The sequence below is a fragment of the Zonotrichia albicollis genome, chromosome Z (assembly GCF_047830755.1).
Source record: "Zonotrichia albicollis isolate bZonAlb1 chromosome Z, bZonAlb1.hap1, whole genome shotgun sequence".
NCBI classification, from domain to species: Eukaryota; Metazoa; Chordata; class Aves; order Passeriformes; family Passerellidae; genus Zonotrichia; species Zonotrichia albicollis.
Window position 1 is genome coordinate 31330052 of NC_133860.1, and position 20723 is coordinate 31350774.

Consider the following 20723-nt stretch of genomic DNA (forward strand, 5'->3'; position numbering starts at 1 on the left):
TGCAAAGAGAATTGATCCAGACAGATAAAAATTGAAGACAGATTCATTTTAGTCTCAGAGGTACAGAGTGAAGTGTTCCTTTTCAAAGGTGAAGAGAAGGTTAGGAACCTTCCCCCTTGAAGACATATTCACAGAAATATGTACATGCACACTTGTCTGAACTAGCATTGCTCTCTCATGTTCTGGATTTGTGTTGTTTCCTGGGGTTTTCTCTATTTTGTTTTTGTTTGGTGGGGGGGGTTTGGTTGGTTTTTGGTTTGGTTTGGTTTGGTTTTTTTTGAGTGGGGGAGGGTTGATAGTCACATCTTTCTCTGTTCTACAGGCAGCTCAATTGAACGAAGTCCACGGTTCTGGCAAAGATTACAGCAGTTATATCATAATTAGCCTTCAGACACTTCCATTGTTTTTTAGAGATACGTTCCCCTCATGCACATACAGGGCTCCACTCCCACAGCTGCTCATCTGGGATGATCCACTTGGATTCAAAGCAGGATTGCAGGTATTGCATACCATTTTGTCACAAACCCCCAGACAGAAATGGCACCAAATACCCACATGGCAGCAGCTTCTGCCAGGTCAATAACAAGGTTGAACATTCACCGGAAAGAAAGGAAGCACAACTAAAAGGCACTGTACTAAGTTAAGCCGGTGTATAGTTAAACCCATTGGTTCTGAAAGAGAAGATGGGGAAAAAAGATGTGCTTTAAGAAGATAAAAAAAGTAACAAACAAAATGCTATGAGCTTAAATACATGGAAAGATCACAGCAAAACACCTGCCTGGGTTAAGAACGGAGAAAATGGTGAGAAATAGAGCATCTTTCCAATGCAGTGTAGTGAGGAGAGATTAACAGTTCAACCACAGCATTCATTTCTACTTGGAAGCAAGGAGCTCTAAAAGTCTCTGAATTAGGTGATCTCCCTGTTTTTTCCAGGTCATAAGTACATTTCAATCATATACATGTGGGATAATACTTGTTATTTGGAATAAACTCCATGAGATTCATGTTAGAAATAAGTAATTTAATATAATGTACAAATGGTAGAGCCAAATGGCTCTACACTGCCATCTCAGCTCTCTAACCCTCTCTAAATAGGTTTATGCATTTGCATCTTACTCTTAAATGGATAATTTAGGCCATTTTACCCTTTCAAAACAGACCCTTCTTCCCAATTAACTCTTAAAGTACATTCCACTGTCCTCAATGGGAGCCATGACAACAGAAACCAACTTAAAAGAGTAATGTCACAGGTATTTTACTGTATTAGAAGGGTGTCAAATTTGAACAAATTCAGAACATGATCCTCGACCTATTGACATACAGTATCATTTCCACCCTAATTTGTTCAATAGAATGCCCATATGAGCTCAGGGACATGACTCACTGGGAGAATAAATAAATAAAAGTAACAGTGTATGGATGGTCTGACCAGCACAGCCCAACACAAGTTTTACAGATATCTCCGTTTTCTGCCTCTCAGACCTTTCTGAGATAACCACATCTCTCCTACAAAATCCCCCAAAATTTCACCTCCACAATGTTCTGCGCATAAGTGAACCAATAGAATACAGCAGTGGGCTCGCTATTTTTTTAAAAAAAGCTGTTCATTTCAACTGACAATTTTCTTCTCAAAGCAGAATATATTAAATAGAATATATACATAGAATTATATTAAATTGAAATCTAATTAATTATCTTTTCACCCTTTAATAAATGATTACTTAATTTAAAAATTAAAATGCCCCTTTGTAGGCAAATGTTAGGAAAATGTTAGGAAATGTTAAAATTTAACATTGTTAAAATGTTAGGAAAATGTTAAAATTTTTCATATCCCCTTTCTGCACATACACTTTTCTAATTAATTTTTTACTGTATAATTTATTTTTCAGATTTCAAATAGTAATGATGCACTGTAAGGACATCTTCTGGCTTTCTTTAATAGACACATCAATATATTCTGTATTAAGAATTATTACCGTGGGCTATATGTCTCCCATTTCAGCTGTCAGCTGGCCATATTCTACCACGTGGATTAGCAACCTGCCCTCAAATGTGTGTGTCAAAAATTTATTTTAAAATTAATTATTTTTAAGGCAGCATAAAATGACCATAAAATATCCCTAACTATTTCTTCTTTAGCAGCTGCATAAAGAGAATGACTGACTTCTTTACTCAAAAAGTTCTATGGGTATTATAAAAAAACAAAGAACGAAAGGATTCTACATGGCATTAGTGACAAGGTGGGGATATCTTTTAGTTCAATTACTGTTGCTAAATAATTTAAATTAAACAGCAATTCTGTAGTGGTTACTATTAATACAAATTGAAAACACAGAGATACCTGAATGAATCATGTTTAGCCTGCAAGGAACAAAATTGCAATTGTCATTCTTGTGAAATTTGTACAATTTTTGACTTTTTAAAAACAAATTTGAAAAGAACTGAAAAATCCCATTCACATGTTCCCTTTCTGTCTCACCACTGCAGGAATCAATGTGGGAGCCTGTAACCCATGCACTCAGTGTGGGAAGGACGCTGCAGTATCGCGGTGTCTGAATGGTGACCCAAGATCCCGACCGTGCGCTGCCCAAAAAGCTCTTTGGCTGTCATCACCTCCTCCGACAGCTCCTCAGCTGCAGGGAGGCAGAGAACTGAACATTCCTGACCTCCCCCCTGGCCTGAAATGGGATGTATCCAGCAGGCCATTATCCTGCAAAGCTAAGTTAGTTTTCTGCTTCAGCTAAAAGCTTAAGATGGAAGAACAAGGCTTTTTTTAAATAAATCTGCAGCCACAGATAGAGTGTGCAAGATCTAGCAAATGCAAACAAACAAAAAAAGCATTATTGCTAGAATGGCTTAAAAATAGTGAACAATGAGTTAGACTTTAAAAAAAATCTGCTAAAAACCTGTGTTAGGCTTAAGTGTCAAAGACATGCTGACACTGCTCTGATAATTTTCAAAACTGATTGACTGGCATTATCTATAAATGTTACTGCAAGGGTGAGCCCACCTTCTTGGGTCTACAGCCAAGTCCCCCAGGAACATTACCATAGAAGCCAGGCAAACACTTGCATAAAGAAAACATTATCATACAGTTCAGGGAAATTTATCTCAGGCTATGTTCTACATTTCCCTGGTTTATCTCCCAGGGAAAGCATCACCACCACACAATTACTCTCCTGGTGTAGGCACAGAAAAAAGGCAGCTCAGTTTGTACTGTCTTAAAAAGGGGGTAGAACGATGAAGCAAGCAACTTTACACTCATTACACTTCCTATTTAGTCTCTAGGGAAATGGATTATTCTTTCTATGAAAGTGATTATGCCTAGACCATAAAGTAGGAAATTAAAAACCAGAATACTCAGTGTCTTGCCTGCATTTCAGTAATTGCCTTCTCTACAAATGTGCTGTTCTTTTTCAACAGTTAGTATTCTATTATTAGGACACCATGGATAATAATGTCTTTTAATTGTCTCTATCCATTATTTGTATTTCCCTACAGTTGCACAGAATTCAAAAGAGTGAAAAAAAACCCTTGGGTTTTTGTGAGAGATGTTTATGGATGTATGCTTTATCTGCAGTGGTACATACATTTCTCAAACAAATAATTTAACTTGAAATTTTTCCTTACAAAATATTACATAACTGAACACAATTTATCCACCTAATGTTAAAATATGCATAATTTCATGTAAACAAAAAGATTTACATGAAATGAGATCCATCGTAATTTCCCATTTGGAACTCTACCTGTTTTGTAAAGATTATATTAGGTGCTCTGTTCAGCAAAACACAGACAATAGCCTTGTAAGTTACATGTCAAAGAAGAAAAAAATTAAAAGCACTGTGGCTTACATATATTCATGACAGTGATGAAAAAAAAATTATTCACACATTTACTTATATTGTATAACGCTTTATGTTACAATTTAGGTATCTTACCTCCTTATTTATGTAACTTACCTTCAGTTCTATCCACATATGCAAATTCTATTTAGCAAACCAGAACTACATTATCAAGACACAGCCTGAACAGTCTCAAAGAAAATGCCTTTACACCCTCTAATTTTAAGTGGGAAAAAAAGGGCTAGTAGTCCAGGTTCCATCTCTGTGAAGATAAAAGACCTTGCTGTCATAGAGACAGAATATCCATGAGCCAACATCCCAATGGAATTAGGGAGGAATACCAGCACTGCAAGTCTCACCCAGGAATGAGCTGACAGCTAGCACAACACATTCCCTCAGTGGAACAGGGCTGAGCAGCCCTCTGCTCTGATAAAACTGGAGAGCTCATCTGCTACAGCAACGCTGAGCAAGGAGCACTTCCAGATTTTTCAATTCAAAATGCAACCAAACAGCATGTTTGAGGTTTTTCCCCTGTAGATTAAACAGAGATGGTGCTGGTCAGCACATGCCATGGACTTACTGACCACAGCTGGTCATCATGATCTCATAGGGAATGCTGCAGAGCAAAGAGGAACCCTCAAGCAGACCTGGATGTGGTCCCAGTCACAGGCTTCATGTGGGAGAACACAAATTCACTAATTTATACAAAAAAAAGGGCAAAGCTTGTGTTTCTGTTTCCCTTCCTCTAGAGCTGGGAATTTTCTCCTACCTCCTATTTTTATCTTCTTCATAGTAGGAAGGCAGAAGACATCAATACAGAGGCTTCATTGCATTATTCAGAAACTTTATGCCTCTTTTCCCTCAAGTTACTTAACAAACATCCTCCCTTCAGTCCTTAAGAGACAGACAACCCTGAACCATGTATTTGGTTCATGTACCTCTAAAAGGCAATAAAAAAGTGTCCCACTTTCAGCTAATCTACTTCAAAATTGCCACTCAACCTGTACTGATGTGCTTATTTGCAGTAACTAATTGACATAACTACATGGGGCCTAGAAAAATGTTCTTTAAAATACCCCCCTGGACAACAGGCTTTAGAATAAAAAGCAAGTAAAATATGCCACCTTCCATTTCCACAAGGCTGTTAATTAAAAAAAGTTAAACTGTAAAACATCATCATTAATAGGAAAGCCCCATGCCTTGTAGACAGAGTCCTGTTAAAATAAAATAAAAATAAATTAATAATCCAGTCAGTAAAGATAAGTGTTTTCAACCAACACTACCAAGTGCCCACCTAATTCATCATCTCTCTCTTCCCACACAAAAAGTCAGTGATCAAAAGGAGAGAAAAAAACCCTTGAATTCTTATCTGGTTTGAGATGAAAGAAAAAGTTGCTTGGTTTTCTTGTAGGGGGAAAATGTCATCTGTGTATCTACCATAGAAACAGCAGGCTACTGAAGTAGAAGTTTTCTTCTGTTGTCTGGGTAAGTCTTCCTTTACAATAATTTTATTTAGGAAATAATAATGGTTCATCACAGAGACACATAATGTGTGTTTTTGTACCGCTGGCAACAAACAGAACAAGGAGAGGACACCTAGTGGTGGTCTCTCATCATCAGGGCTGGTAGCATGGGAGCAACAGATGAAATCTTTAACGCAGGACCTGATTCGGCAAAGCTCTCACACTCTTAATTTCTGAGCACTTTAGTAAGTCTTAGCAATCCAGCAAGATTTTACTTATGCACTCTTCTGAAACTGCATTACTGTGAGTATCAGAAACAAACCAGCAAATTTGGAATATAGCATGTTGGTGTGATATGCTCAGGAGTGTGTTTCATTAAACATCAGGGCCTTATCAACAACGAGAGTTGACATTGATACTTAGGTAGGTTCATGAAACACAAAAAGGTCTGGGCAAATTGAAAAGCAGATTTCAGTAGAAGTTGAACCAAAATAAGACATGGCTGCAATTCACAATTTTTGCAGATTTTGCCATATGATTTTTTTGCAGAATATACCCTTTATTATATAACTTACAATAAGCATTGATTCTCTTTAAAAAGGGTTCTAGTTCTACATAATCAGGCATCCCAGAACAAAAAATACTTAGGGCACATTTTTGGAAGAATGATTTCTACTTGTAGATTTACTAGGTCTTAGTCTGTGTTTAGAATAGCTGTAAGCAAAGCTATTGAAGTCTGGGTTTTATGCAGCTTTTGGAAAATATTGTAATTTTAAAGAACTAGTAAACTAGTATCATAGGCAAAAGTAAAGCAAAGTGGCATATCATTTGGCATGGAACAATGTATCTATTTTAATTGTTTGTATCTTTTATTTTAATTGTTCACTGATATATGAGCATATTTAACTAAGAATAATCTACTAGTTGCATGTGTGCCTATGTAAAAAAAACATTAAAAAGTCAGAAGTTTAGGTAGTCTCATAAAACTTAAAGGAAATAAGAATTAGGTCCAGGACCTCCTGCTCAGTACTTTTAGGAATGTAAATTTTAAAAAAATCCAAAATAAACCCCCTGTCAGAAATTACTGCAAAATTATAATTTCTGTAATCACCAATTTAAATACAGATTTTTTTCTTGCATATAATTTATTTTAAATAAATATACAATCTATTTTCAATAGTCTAAAGGACTGTAATATTAGAATTTTTAGCTAAAAAGCAGTTTCAGGGAAGTGTGAATTTGCACATTCAGTATATTTATTTCCTGCCCACACATCTCCTGTCCCTTTCTTGAAGTGTTTCTTCCCATTTCCACTGAGCCATTCATTTGGGTAAGTAATTAACATCAAACTGATATGAATATATCAAACAGTTTTCATATATATTCCACCACAGGCTATAGCTGTTCCATAACACTTAATGAGGACAAAGCTTCTGCAATGCACACATTATTTACATCACTATTACTTTCGGTGGCTTCTGGCAGCTTGATCTTAATTTAAATGACTTAAATGATGTGGAAATAAATAAAGAAGAGGAACCATGTTTCACCAGTGTCATGTAAGAATCTCTTAAATTTTTGCTTATCTTAAGGTTCGGAATACCAACCACCTGAATTCCACATGTGTGATATGAAGAAAAGCTCTTCACATATGTGAAGAAAAGCTCAAACAATGTCAGCCTGACTTTTTTATTTGAGTATGTAGAAATACAGGGATAACTGCCTTATCATACAACTTGGGTTGTTCATACATCAGTTATCCATGAATAACAGTTATCCAAGTATTCTCTTGGCACATTATGAAGATTGAGTTTGCTGGCTGTCCTCTCAATATTTTTGGCATAATGCTTATTTTTCTGGAACCAAATACATACATTTCAGATTTATCTGCACCACATTTAAAACCAACGAGTCAGCTCATACACAAAAACTATTAAAGCCTTTTAAGCACACACAAACAGGCTCCAGTTCTGTGCCATAAAAATTAGTTAACAGTTGCTCCTTTTTGTCCACGTGGAAACACACACATATAGAGAACATTAAAACCAGAAGCTGTCTTGCTGACTACCCCATGGGGTGATCCAGTTATTGTTTCCCAGTAATTCAGCAAATGTCATCCCTACCAGTTGTTTTGTCTGTCTCTTTTAAAACATTAAGATATTGTAACACACATTTTCCAGGAAGGCATATATACGAAAATCCATTACTTTCTGCATTTCTGCTCCCTGTAAAATGCTAAACAAAAACAAAAACAAATAAACAAACAAAAAACCCTCCCTTTTTTCTTTCACACATTTCATTTTGGGGTTTATCAAAGCCTCATTCAGACTGATATATTTCTCTCTATTCTTACATGTGATTATTTTTTTCAAAATCAGACAACAAACTTTTTGCTGCTTTATTACAGGCTCAAAATTAGTCCCAAAAAAAGAAAAAAAAACAAAGAAAACAAACAAACAAAAAAAATCTCTGCCTTTAGATTCCCTTTTACCTTCCTGTGAACCTATTTCACAAATTTTACTAGTGGAATTAAAGCTGAAGTTGCGATCAAGCAGCCATTAGCTAAATGGACCAAACAGCAGCTACTGCTGATTTGGACCACATAGGCTGGTCACTTTTAGTCCCACTTAGTGGCCAATTCAACTATTTTTATTTAGATTACCTGATTTCTGATTGACAACTGACAGAAAGGGGGGGGGAAAGGAATTTATTTCTCTGCCTAGTATTCCTTTACAGAGGCTCAGGCCTTTACTCAGGCTGCCAGAAAATAATGTCATTGAATTCATTTCAGAAGGTTGTCTCTCTGTGAAGCACAGAGGAGACAAAAGCACAGCTTTATGGTAGAACTGCAAAATATGCTTAATCATTTGCCTTAGTTGAATTGAGTACAAAAACTACAGTGCTCTATTTCTGTACAAAAACATCTTTTCAGTGCTTTACAGAGAGGCAAAAAGAAGATGCTTTACCAAACAGAGTAATAAAAAATAATGACCTATTTCAGGGACTTTTTGAGAGACTAGTATAAATTTTTTAGACTTTTGATATTTAGCATCATCTGGCATCATGCCATTTTAAATTGTAATCTGACTTTATTTGAGATGGCTCTGCTTTTAGGTTCCTCTTAAACCAGAAAGTGCATATTATACTAGAGATAACCAGCAGAAAAAGCACCAAAAATAGTACCAAATCATCCTTCAATATTCATTTAATTAAATAAATATTTACCACAAAGGTAAATAAATTTATGGAGATCAATTTTAATACTACTTCCATGATCATGCTCTACAAAACAATTCTCCCTATCCTTACTGCTAGAAAGGTTTAGAAAAAAGCAATTATTTTTCCTATGGCTTTAGCACTTCTGTTTAAAACACATGATGATATTCAGAACTATGAACAGAAATGAGGGCAGGCAAGAAACAAAATGGTGGTATGTGCTAATGCATTGACATTTCCTAACCAAAGTATGCCAAAGTGGGGAATGCCATAATTTCCTGGAAAAATCACTATGCCAAATTGAAAGGCAGCATAACACCATGCCTGGAATCAATGGAGTTGACAGTTTAGAAGGCAGTGACTCAAAATTTGAACTGCCCATTTCTTGTAAAGGACGGTATTTATGATATTCAGCCTACATACAGCCTTCAAACAATGAGCATTCTGAGGAAATCTACTCAATGGTAGATGGTTTCAGTTTCTTATAAAATAGAAAAATATAAACAAGTTTAAGTTTTCTGTCACTACAAGAGTATTAATAAATTTACGTGCTAGTCATCAAACTCTAGTGCGGGTTTAGGTGCTTGTCAAAATTCCTAGTATTCCTTTCTAGTGCCTTATTCTGATATTTTGGACATTTTGTAACATCATTAGGAGTCCATCCATGCAAATTGTACCAATGCCAAACACATTTTGGTCTCTGCCATTAGCAGAGAGAAGATGGTTACTCTGCTGGTTGTGTCCAAAAAGGCCTTGCCACCAGCATGTGCTTGTAATTACACCAGGCAGTGAGGAAAAGCTGTGTTACATTCTTGTTCTGGTGCAGCTCTTCACAGAGATTGACTAGTGTTGGGTAGCAGTAAGATCTTAGTGAATGATGTTATGACCATGTAAATCTTACCTCTTCCCACTGGTGTATGTATCTTATCAGTCTCGAAAGGCGCAATAAACGTAACAGGCTGAGGATTTTTGTAAATCTCACAATACGAAGTGCTCTCGCTGTCTTGTAAACCTCTGAATCCATTCCTTTTTCTACAATGAGAAAGATATAATCCACTGGTATTGATGAGATGAAGTCAACCACAAACCAGCTTTTTAAGTAATTCATCTTAATGATTTTAGGGTCCAGTATTATTTCAGAGCTGTCTTCATTTACAGTTCCAGTTCTAAAATTCATTATCAAGTCCAATAGAAAAACAGTGTCTGATGCCACATTGAAAATAATCCATGGTGTTGTTGTTTGCTCTGTGAAGAATGTGATTCCGACTGGTATAATGACAAGGTTTCCAACCATCATTATGAGCATGATTAAGTCCCAGTAAAACCTAGGAAAAAAGGAAGAAAGAGAATGGTTGATGTAATGTGGTAAAATATTACAAAACGGTCTCCATCATGTCACTAACTTCACCACTAGATTTTGTTATTCCTAAATAAATTCTTGTTGCTTTAACTCACTCATAGTTAGTAAAGGCACTGTAACTAACACACCTCATTATGTGCCTTCCTTCTCAATGGCCTATCAGTCCATGGTATATCACACACTGAAAGGTGGGCACGTGTGGCACTGAGCAGATTTATTCAGACTCCTGTCAAAACCATTTTGAGCTTTTATATAGATAAAAACAATGTCTTGTGCCAACCAGAAGTGCTTTATCAATGCAACAGTTTTGCTAAAATTTCTGTCCAAATGGAAAGCCAAATACTTAATAGATATATTAAATGTCAGTATCTCTTTTCAAATGTACTGATACCATTACTGTGCTGGAATAAAATTACAGGAAAAGGAAAAAAGCATCGAAGCAAAAAACAGAATCAATAATTAGATAACATAAAAACCTTCAGCCACTTAGTTGAACTTTCATGCATTTTTACAACCTCACAGCCTATATTCTTTCAGAGCTAGCTAAGAAATATTAGAAAAAATAGCTGCAATTTGCAAAGTAACAGAAAGGGGTACTGCATTTCACCACTTTTGCTCTAGAAGGATCTAAAGGCTCCCCTCTAACACTGTTAGAATACTAACCATGCTTGATACAATGTGGTAGAAGGATGGACTCATAACTCTAATATCTGTGATGAAAATGCTGAGTAAATGCACCCATTACATAGAATATCTATCCTTATGGAAGATTTCCAGGGCACAGCCATATATACCAGATTTTAAGCAAATTATGATAAATCCTAAATGTTAAATAGTCAAAGAAAGCTGTTCTTAAGTAGTAAAAGAACTGAAATGGATAATCAAAAAAGCCTGACCCCAATGCGTTCAGTAATCTTTTACTCTATTCAAGCACATGATCCGGTCAACTAAAACTGATTTGGAGAGGTAGAGAAACCAACCAACAGCAGTTACCCATGGACTTATCATAGTTTCTAGAAGACTAAAGGCAGCAGTGGCTCCACGGCTATCCCTCTGCTCTGTCTCTCTGTCACAATGGGGCCTGGTGCAGGGCACATGGCATGGACACACCACCAGCACAACATCTCAACACTGACTTCCAGGCCACTTCCATCACACCAATACCAGCCTCCCTTATCTTGGTAAAGGTTCACGGCAATCAGCAAAAATAATAGTTAACAGGCCACAAAATATTTCAGAATCACGAGCCTAATTTTTGCTAGACTCGCACAGAGAATATGGATTGCATTCGATTTCAGAGATTGCTTCTTGGATTACCAAATTATCATAAAATCATAGATTGGCTTGGGGTGAAAGGGACATTAAAGATCATCACTTACAACTCCTGTGCCATAGGCAGGGACATCTTCCACTAGACCAGGCTCCTCAGAGCTCCTCCCAGCCTGTGGATCCCCACTTCCAGGGATGGGGCATCTACAGCTTCTCTGGGAAAACTGTGCAAGAGCCTCACCAACTTCACAATAAAAATATTTTTTTAATATCTAATCTAAACCTCTCTCTCTAAACCTCCCTCTGAAGCCATTCTACCTTGTTTTGTCACTGCATGTCCTTGAAAATAGTCTCTATCCATCTTTCTTGTAGACTCCCTTCTTGTACTAAAAGGACACACTTATGTCACACTGAAACACTTCTTTCTTCAGGCTGAAAAATCACAAAGATCTAGCTTTTATAAATTCCCTTTTTTCATGTCTACCTTGGAAGCGAATACTCCTAAGTTTACAGAGTGCTCATCAGAGAATATCAATTATTATCTGCAACTGTAAAACACACTAAAGGAAAAGCAGCATAGGATTGAGAACAGCATGAGAATTCCCAGTTCCAAAATTATTCTAAGAGGCACCTGGTGAGATAGATTTAACTATCACTTGAGAGAAGAGAGAAGTTGGCAATGTACCTCTCACTGGTACTCAGAAACTCTATGAAATAGACTATAAAAATTATTCCCTGTGTATCACAATGTGATTTGTGTCTTACACACTTTCAGTCTTGCAATAAATGTGATCACTAACTGCTAAAAATGTTCAATTTTATTCAGGCTGTATGTATTTTTGTTCACCACATGATAATATTCACCATATTAGGTAAAAATTCCCCAATTTCTCCTGTCTTTTTTAATTCCTGTAATACTTTCCACTGTGCGAGATTCCTTTTCAGCAATCTGGAATTCCTTTTCAGTAATCTGGAATTACCACAAGGAAGCACTGAATTCAATACATCACTGCCACTGTGATCAACAAGTAAAATTACCACAAACATTTTTAAAATGCTATCAACCAAAGTACTTCACAAAAGTGTTCTGGGAGAATAAACATCTTGGAGGAATCCTTTAAACTAGTGGAAAACAAACAGGAAATAATGACGAGAGGTGTCCTTGCATCTGTGGCTCAATCCTAAGCAAAGCATTGCTAACTTCAGGTTGACCTTTACATTTCTGTAGCACAGTTATGCAACAAAAGCTAACCAAAGCCACACAACAACCAGCCACCCAGCCAACACAGGAGATAATACAGGACCAGGTGTTTTTAACCTACGGTAATCCGCGGTTTAAAGGATCATCGCATACTGCGATTATGCAAAACACACTGGTGTTCCTGATGCTGAATGTCAGTAAAAGTGGTAGCATCAGGGCTAAAATAACATTGACTGATAAGGACTTTTGTATTTTAGCCCACAATACAATATAAGCTGATTAGTTAGTAAGAAAAAGCCTTATTATTTTTCATTTAGAAATTACTCGGACATTTCCTTGTAGGAAAATGTTTCCAAATGCTATTCTGTTGGCCATGTTTTATTCCAGGTGAGAAAAATTAGATGCAACTGCCTATATTGCCCTTCCTTGACCTGTGCAGAGAAAGTAACACAATGAGTTCCTCACCTGTGGTTCAAAATATCCTACTATTCATCTAACAAAGAGGAAACTGTAAAGACTCACAAGACAGTGCAACGAGCTGCCATTGACACACTGAGACAGTCCTTTGTTTCAAACTACTATTAGAATTTTTTTTCCTACTTCCCCTATGCCAGAGAGGATAGTTATGAATCTGTGATTTACAATCTCAAGAGTTCCACATTTATGTAAGGTGTTATAAAATGTTGGTGGAGAGCAAGGAATAGGTAGGCTTATGATTGAAAATTGTTAAGAATCAGGAAAAAAAGCAGGAGTTAGGGGGTAATGAGATCTTCCAAAGCTCAAAATGAGAAGCAAGGATTGATCTCAACCCCACAGCACAGAGCTTATTGCTCAGCTGAAGTTAACTCAGTGAATCTACTACCAAATGTCATTAACAGAGGGCGCAAAGGTGATCACTGCACTGCATTGAACTATTCTTAAAACTTCTTAAATGCTTCTAAATGTCTCAGAGGTACAATACCTCTAGGCAAAAAAAATAAAGTCTTCAAGTATTAAAATATAAACCCCAATCCTGAGGCACATTTTTACAAAATTTTAAAAAAATATTCTATAGAGAAATATTGGGGAAAAACCAAAAAAACAACAACTAATTACTACTTTGGAATTCTGAAAATGAATTAATAGGCCTCTTTTGATGATTTTTTTCACCCATAATTTATTTACATATTTTCAAAAATTACAGTAATAGCAGTGTTTTTTCTACTCTGGAATATGGTGCTGAAGTGTTGGTGTTTTCTTCACTGCCAAAGGCTGTCCTGGATAGGATGAACAGCCTGCTCAAAATGAGTGCCTACCCATGAGGTGAGAAAGAGTTACTTAGTATTAATTAATCACTGTTTGTATTAGGGTATTAGGCTTAATAATGTACGATGCTATGAATTCTAACAGGCATTTTATTTTCCACCTTATGTCCCTAACCCAGAGAAAACAGAGTCTTAAGGAAGGAAATTTCGTCTCTGAATTAATTCGCCGCATAATTTGCTGTACATACAAATTCAGATTTGCTTGCCTTATTATTTCCTTTTTTTGCCCATCAACAGCAGAGTCTCAATTTCCCTGAATCAGCATAGCTGGAGATATGATTATCCTTACTGCACACCCGGACTGCACCAGCAGAAGCTGTCAGTGGTCTCACAAACTGCACAGCGGAGTGAGCGGCGTCTCACAGGCATTGAGGGGTGTGATTGGAGGCTGCAGGGCAGTCAGGGCTTTGCTTAAGTTTAAAATTTCTCAGTTTCAGGAAAGAGTGTAAAAATTCTGATCTTTTATTAGAAAAGAATAAGTCATAGCAGTAAAACTTCAGGAAATTCAGTCTGAACAATGAAAATAAATACTCATCTACATTACAAACTGGAAGGCCATTGAAAAAGACACTAATTCAGATTGCTTGTAAAATACCTCTGAAGCAAAACCTGATGCATCAGAGGTTAGGTTTTTTGATGTCAGATGCAACACAATTTCACTATACACATTTAGAGAATCAGACACTGTAAAAATTTCACAAGCTTTCCTAGAACACTTGCTTCTTCTTTAGCTAAGCATTATGATTGACAAGTAGATGCTCAGTGAAATGAACAATGACTTTCCTCTTTGCTTTGTATTATTTTTTCTTAATCTCACCTTCAAACACACCTTTATTTCCTCTGCTTTCATAGATCACTGGTTTACCTAACAGAGAAATCAATGTCCTACATAGAACAATCTTAGCAGAAATAACAGTAATTTTAAATTTTGTTGTACTGTATGGTAGTGAACACTAAACTTGGTATTATTCATATCAGCATTTCATTCTCGTTGGACATGTTATCTTTCTCTGGTTGTGCAACTCTGTTATTCTACTAAGAGGGAATAAAGCTGGATACCTGAAAACATCTGCAAAACACAGATAATTACTGGGATGTGTTGAAGGACAGGAGAACGAAGAAGGGAGTGTTTTCTTCAGAGGACCCAATTCTTTCAATGATTGCACAGGTGTCTGTGCCTGAAGACTTTCAGAAAAATTATCACTATTGGTTTTTTATAACCTTAAAATGAGGATATCCCCTTCCACCCAGCTATCCATTTTCATTCTGCCCATCTGTTTCTCTTACAAATACACACACCTAGAGGAAAACAGGCTGCTTCTGGGAAAAAGGCATACAAATTGAATACTAAATTCATTCTCTTTTAGCAAGAGATACTGCATTCAACATCCTCCATAGAGAAAACTGTTAAATGTTGCCAATCCATACTTGATCGCTTCAGTGATTTTGGGTCAGCAGCAATTTTTCTTTTTATTTTAAGATTTCAAAACATAGAATTTACTGTAATCTATCTCTGTGACCATATTAATACAAAGGCATTAAAATTACTAGTTAAGTGCCACTATGTTTTGATGGCCTGTTTTTCAAGAGCAAACAGGTCACTTCTACAGTTTTGCCATCCTTCTGCGTGGATAAAACTTCCCCCATCTGCATGTAACTCATTTTGCAAAGCTTTAGGAAGACAAAACTCTGGGGTTGGTATTTTGTTTTGCATTTAAGGAATAAACTGTTCTCCTGAAATTGTCAATTTAGATTTTTTAGGTTACTCTATTTCCACCTTGACAACTTTAAACTTACATTAAGGAAACACAAACAAGGAAATGTTGCAAGGCTGAAATAAAATCTCTTTCGGGACTCACCTCTCTTGATTGCAAAGCACACACAGAATTCTAACAGTGTGTCCTACACACCCAGTGGGGATACTGAAGGGCAGAAATATGATTAAGTGACACTTTCTCAGGTGAAAGTTTCACCAGCATTTGCTATTCCTTTTCAATTCATATCACTAGCTTTATGAACATTCATTACCTTGGCAAGGTAACCTGCTAGAGCAGCTGAAAGGCTTTCTCTACCTGTCTGAAACCAGTCTGGGACAAGGCAGAGGCTGATGTTCTGAAAACTGCATTTCCCTGGCTGAAATACATGCAGTGCTGGACTTGGGAATCTTCCAGCTTAATAGTTTCATTTTGATGGAGACTAAAAGCAATTAAAAAATAACCTAATAATGAAGTTTTCAGACCACCCGAAATCTTAATTTGATTTCAGAATAATACTGGAGTCTGTTACTTCAAGGTTAGCCATATATACTTAAGAGATCCAATGTATGTCCCTTGCCATTTGATTTTTTTTAAATTTTAAAATTAATTATTTTTTTTAAATTAATTTGATTTTATTAAATGAAATTGATTATTTATTTTTAAATTAACTTAATGTTTTTCATTTCCTACCTCAAAAAGATATTACTAAAGTTCAGTGATACTGAGTCTTCTTTTCTATATAACTACAGAATGTACCTAAAATTACAAACTTCCACAATTTCAAGAAGATTTAATTATTTTTATCTCTTTAAACCCACTTAGCAGTGGCAATTTGTAATTTGTTGCTAAGTTGTGATTCTTTGCACAAGGCAGATGATTAGATAAATGCAGGTCTCAGGGGACCTGATCAGAGCCCAGTGAAGCCAATGAACAGCAATTTACTACTTTGAAAAGTCTTTCATTACATAGTCTGACTAGGTTTAAAGCTTGAGTGCTTTGAATGCTAGAAAACAAAATCACAGTACTGACCATGGAAGGATACTACAAAACTAGTTAACTTACATATATTTATTTATTTATATATATATGTATGTACCTTTTCAGTATATTTTCAATTAATATTTAACCAGTGGAGATTTCACCAAAAGACAAACTTGTTCTTCCTATGCATTCAGCAGCTTCGATCTGAAGTTTTCATAGTATTTTACATGCATTAACAAATTTAGTCTCAGACTTCTGAGAAATAAAGGTACAGTAAGGAGAAGTAACTGCACTTACTGCTTACAAGAGGAAAGGACAGACAGTACAAAGAGAAATTTATATAATATAGCAATATTATTTAAAAATTAGACTCTTAGTTTTTAGCCAATAATCCCCTAACACAACTGCTTGAATACCACTGATATTTGCAGTTGCTTTTCCTCCACAGAAACTTATTAAACTACAGCAGAAAGAATTAAAATGACTTCCACTTCACCTTGGGCAAGAACAGTGGATCACTGTCAGTGGAGCTCTGATAATGCTTTTGCTCTCCCTCGTTTTTACATAACTCCTCCCTTCTGAGCAACTTGATCTAGCGGGTTGCATCCCCACCCATGCCAGGGTGGTTAGAACAACATGAGCTTCAAGGTCCCTTCCAAGCCCGGCTATCCTATGATTCCAAGATTCTTCAGCACCCTCCTCATTAAAAAAATGTGGGTACTGCCCCTGTCCAGATAAGCACCAGACCAGAAAAAGGCGCTGATGAAGAGTCAGGGCTCACAAATGCATTTTTTCATAGCAAGTGCTGATTCTGTCTTTGCATATCTGAGCGAATGGATATATATCACATCATCAAGACTGCTTCTGCATCAACACATGTCACAGCACAAGCACTACAGCTTCCTCCAAACCACCCCCTCACACAAGCTATCAGACCACTGCTCACAGAATCAGGCAACATTTTGTGTAGGGGCTGTAACTGATTTGTTTCAGTTTGATATCATCAGCCCTTAAACCAACTGAAAACTGCCACATATTGGTTATCTAAGTGTCAGCAAATTTCTGTAGTGGATCGCTATAAAATATGCATTCACATTCTCAAATTAGAAATGACCACTTTAAAGGCATAAAAAAAAGTCTGAAAGAGACAGATCTAAAAATATTTCAGCTGCAAAATAATCTTGTATCTCGTGTTGAAACACTTGCATTAATTAAGAATTTTGTAGTGACAGTAATTTTAAGAGTGCCATTTAGAAATATGACATTTAGGATGCCTCCATGCTAAAAATTCAGAGGCTTAAATTGAAAGAAGCCTTCTGTAATTCTTCTCAACAAAGCATCAAGTGAAAAGGAAGGTAACTTCCTAATGCCCTTCCAAAAATTAGAAAGCCAATCAGTATCAACTAATATTTTCCTTGAATAGATTTTTTTCTTTAACCAATTAAATCTCAATTATCATCTATATACAATAATAGTGTATAATCTTTAAGTTTTTGATGACAGGGATAATTCTATTTTCTCTACTTCAGAGAAAGAGACGACGGGGAAGACGTCATTCAGTAGCTATTGATAGAACTCAGGCACGGGGTTCGGTGAGGAGACTGGGCATGACCACCAAATGAGGTAGGAAAATTCATTTTTCTAATTAAAAAAAAAAAAAAAAAAAAAAAAAAACCAAAAAAAAAGACAAAACAAAAAAACCCCACCAAAACATTAAAAAAACCACCAAAAAATCCCAAAAAAACCCCAAACACCCCTAAAAAATAAAAAAAACCCCAAGGCTAGAACCATCAACTTAGATTTGAACATATATACATATACAACAATTTTATTCTGGTAATCAGAGGTAAAACTGGCTTTTTGTGTAGCTGTAACATGATACAGTACATTTGGAAGAGCAGCTTCAAAGTAGGACTTGGTGTATCATTTCTTGACAAAGTGCATTGAAGGCAAGAATGGGCACTATTTTCAAACTGAAGGGAAAAAAAGAGCCAGTCTTCAAATTTCATGAAGAGAAAAATTAGAGATGTGAAAAAGTGTGAAAGAACTATAGATAGACATGAAACAAGATGATGTACTCCCACATCATAAATGAAAACAAATATTCACGACTGCATATTTACAGTCATCTTATGTATCTACAGAGATGTGCAAGATTCTAATGCAAGACCGGGTAATCAAGATATATATATCAAGTTTAATTATTATTCCCATTTACAACTATTTATAGCTGACTTTTGGCTACAAAGCCTATGTTTCCTTGACTATAAAAATAAGTACTGAAATTTCAACCCTTTAAAATCAATGACAGTACATTTAAGAATCAGTAAGTTATTTTTATATAATCCATGAATATCACACTGCAGTAAATGATTTGCTTCAAATGGTAATAAATCTAATTTATATCTGTTAAAAATATAGTACCTTGTTTGTTCTGAAAATAACATCAGAAAATTATATATGCATGTTCAAATCAAAGTTATATTACAATTTTATTAACTTATACTATGATGAAAAATATTCAAATATATTTCAGACAATTTTTAGGGAAGCAAAGGAAGAAGAAAGTTTAGATTTATGGCAGAGCAACATGATAAGTAATTATCATTCTCCTTTCAAAAAAACAACTGAATACCTAGAGCTTTCATCAACACCTGTGAACATCCATTGGATTTCCTCATTTATCTGCGGGCAGCTGAGCTCAGGATCTCCCACACCTCAGGGAGCTCATTTTCCCCAAGCCATACGGTGCCTCCCGAAGTGAGGTATGCTGCCGACATGTTCTCTCTCTCTAAACAAATATAAACTGGAGCAGGAACAAAATCTTCTTCCCAAGGAAGGCAATGACGAGACAGGAGAGGCATTCTCAGTTCCCCATTCCACCAAAGCAGAACAAATCTGAGAGGTGATTTTGTTACTGGAAGTGTCTGTACCAGAGGTGCTATGCAAAGTCAATGCACAGATTCAAATCCTCTCCAGCAGAGGAAGAAAATTATTCTGCAGCTTCAACATCCATGCTGAATGATTTTAATTCCTAAGCCAATAAAGGAGACATTTAGGTATGCACTCAAATACACTGAAAATTTTAAGATTATGGAATTGTTATTTTAACAATTTTATTAATCAAACTAATATTGATTTATCTAAAACATCAACTAATTGAAAATACAGTGTGCACAACATGTAAGAAATGAAAGGAGTAATCTTTCACAAGCTTGATTATACCTTTCCCCATGTATGTTAATTAACACTTTTTTACAGGGGGATGCACTCCACTTTTCTAATTACTCAGCTTGTATTCATATCTCTCTGCTAGCCATTTGCCTTCCACAGTATTTAAGCAGATACAATGTTAATTTTAACATTTCTTTAAGACTTCCCAATTTGCATACTGCACATCCCAGTGTTACCATCCTTCTGACAGCGTAGCGCCCAGCCTGCACTGCCAAAACAAATCAGCGCATTATACAGCGAGACAGAGCAGTGATCAGATAGACCTGATATTCACTTGTTTAAAACCCAGAAGGAAAACAAAGTAAACAAGAAGGAGCATACATTATGCTCAGAGATGCTCTAGTTACCAGCCTAAGCAACCCAGACCTTGTCAGCTCTGCCTCTGCTCCCCTCCTAGACTTTTCGTGCTCTTCACCCTCCAGAAAGCTCCGTGCAAGCTGAGCACAGCCTCATGTGCTGCTGCTGCTGCAACCTCTCCCAAGGCTGGAGGTTTGGAATACAAACCAAATTTCTGGGGATCCAAAATCTCTGGTACTTATGAACATTGGTCAGTGTAATGGAATGCAATTGCTTAATGGCCTTTTAGCAGTTTAATCCAATATAAGGAAAGAAAGAGGGGGTTTTTTCAATTACACTATTTCAGTTATTCTCAAAAAAGGAATCAAGCAAATTCCTTCCAAAAATCCCAAACCAGCATATATGAATTTAATATTTGAATGGTTTTGTGATTTTCAAAACAGGAGATAGCCCACAATATCAAGCACCAGGAGATGCCTTTATAGCACACCTTTGCCAGCAGGAGATAATTTACATTGCTTGCTTGCAAATAAACATGAGGGTTTATTACATTTTATCACAGATATATGCAATAATGACACACGACTGAGATCCTAAAATCAGTATCTATTAAATTTACAAACTATATGTAGAAAGTGTTTATTGAATTACAGCAGATTATTTGCTTGAAATACATTTGTTAAGTGTTTTGTTTTATATTAGTCATACGAAATGGTTATTGAGCCACTGGAAGATACATTTTACCAAGACCTAGATTAATTTAAAATTCTGTTCTATCTTCATTGAGACAGAATCA

At 36.1% G+C, this 20723-nt stretch overlaps 1 protein-coding gene across 2 annotated transcripts in view; it reads right to left on the reverse strand.

Annotated features, from left to right (window-relative positions):
• HCN1 (hyperpolarization activated cyclic nucleotide gated potassium channel 1) overlaps positions 1-20723 on the reverse strand; it is a 190738-nt gene that overhangs the window by 157098 nt on the left and 12917 nt on the right. For both annotated transcript variants that reach the window (XM_074532372.1, XM_005495368.4), the window contains exon 2: positions 9426-9849. In XM_074532372.1, coding sequence (XP_074388473.1) covers positions 9426-9849 — 424 coding nt within the window. The remainder of the gene's footprint in view (positions 1-9425; positions 9850-20723) is intronic.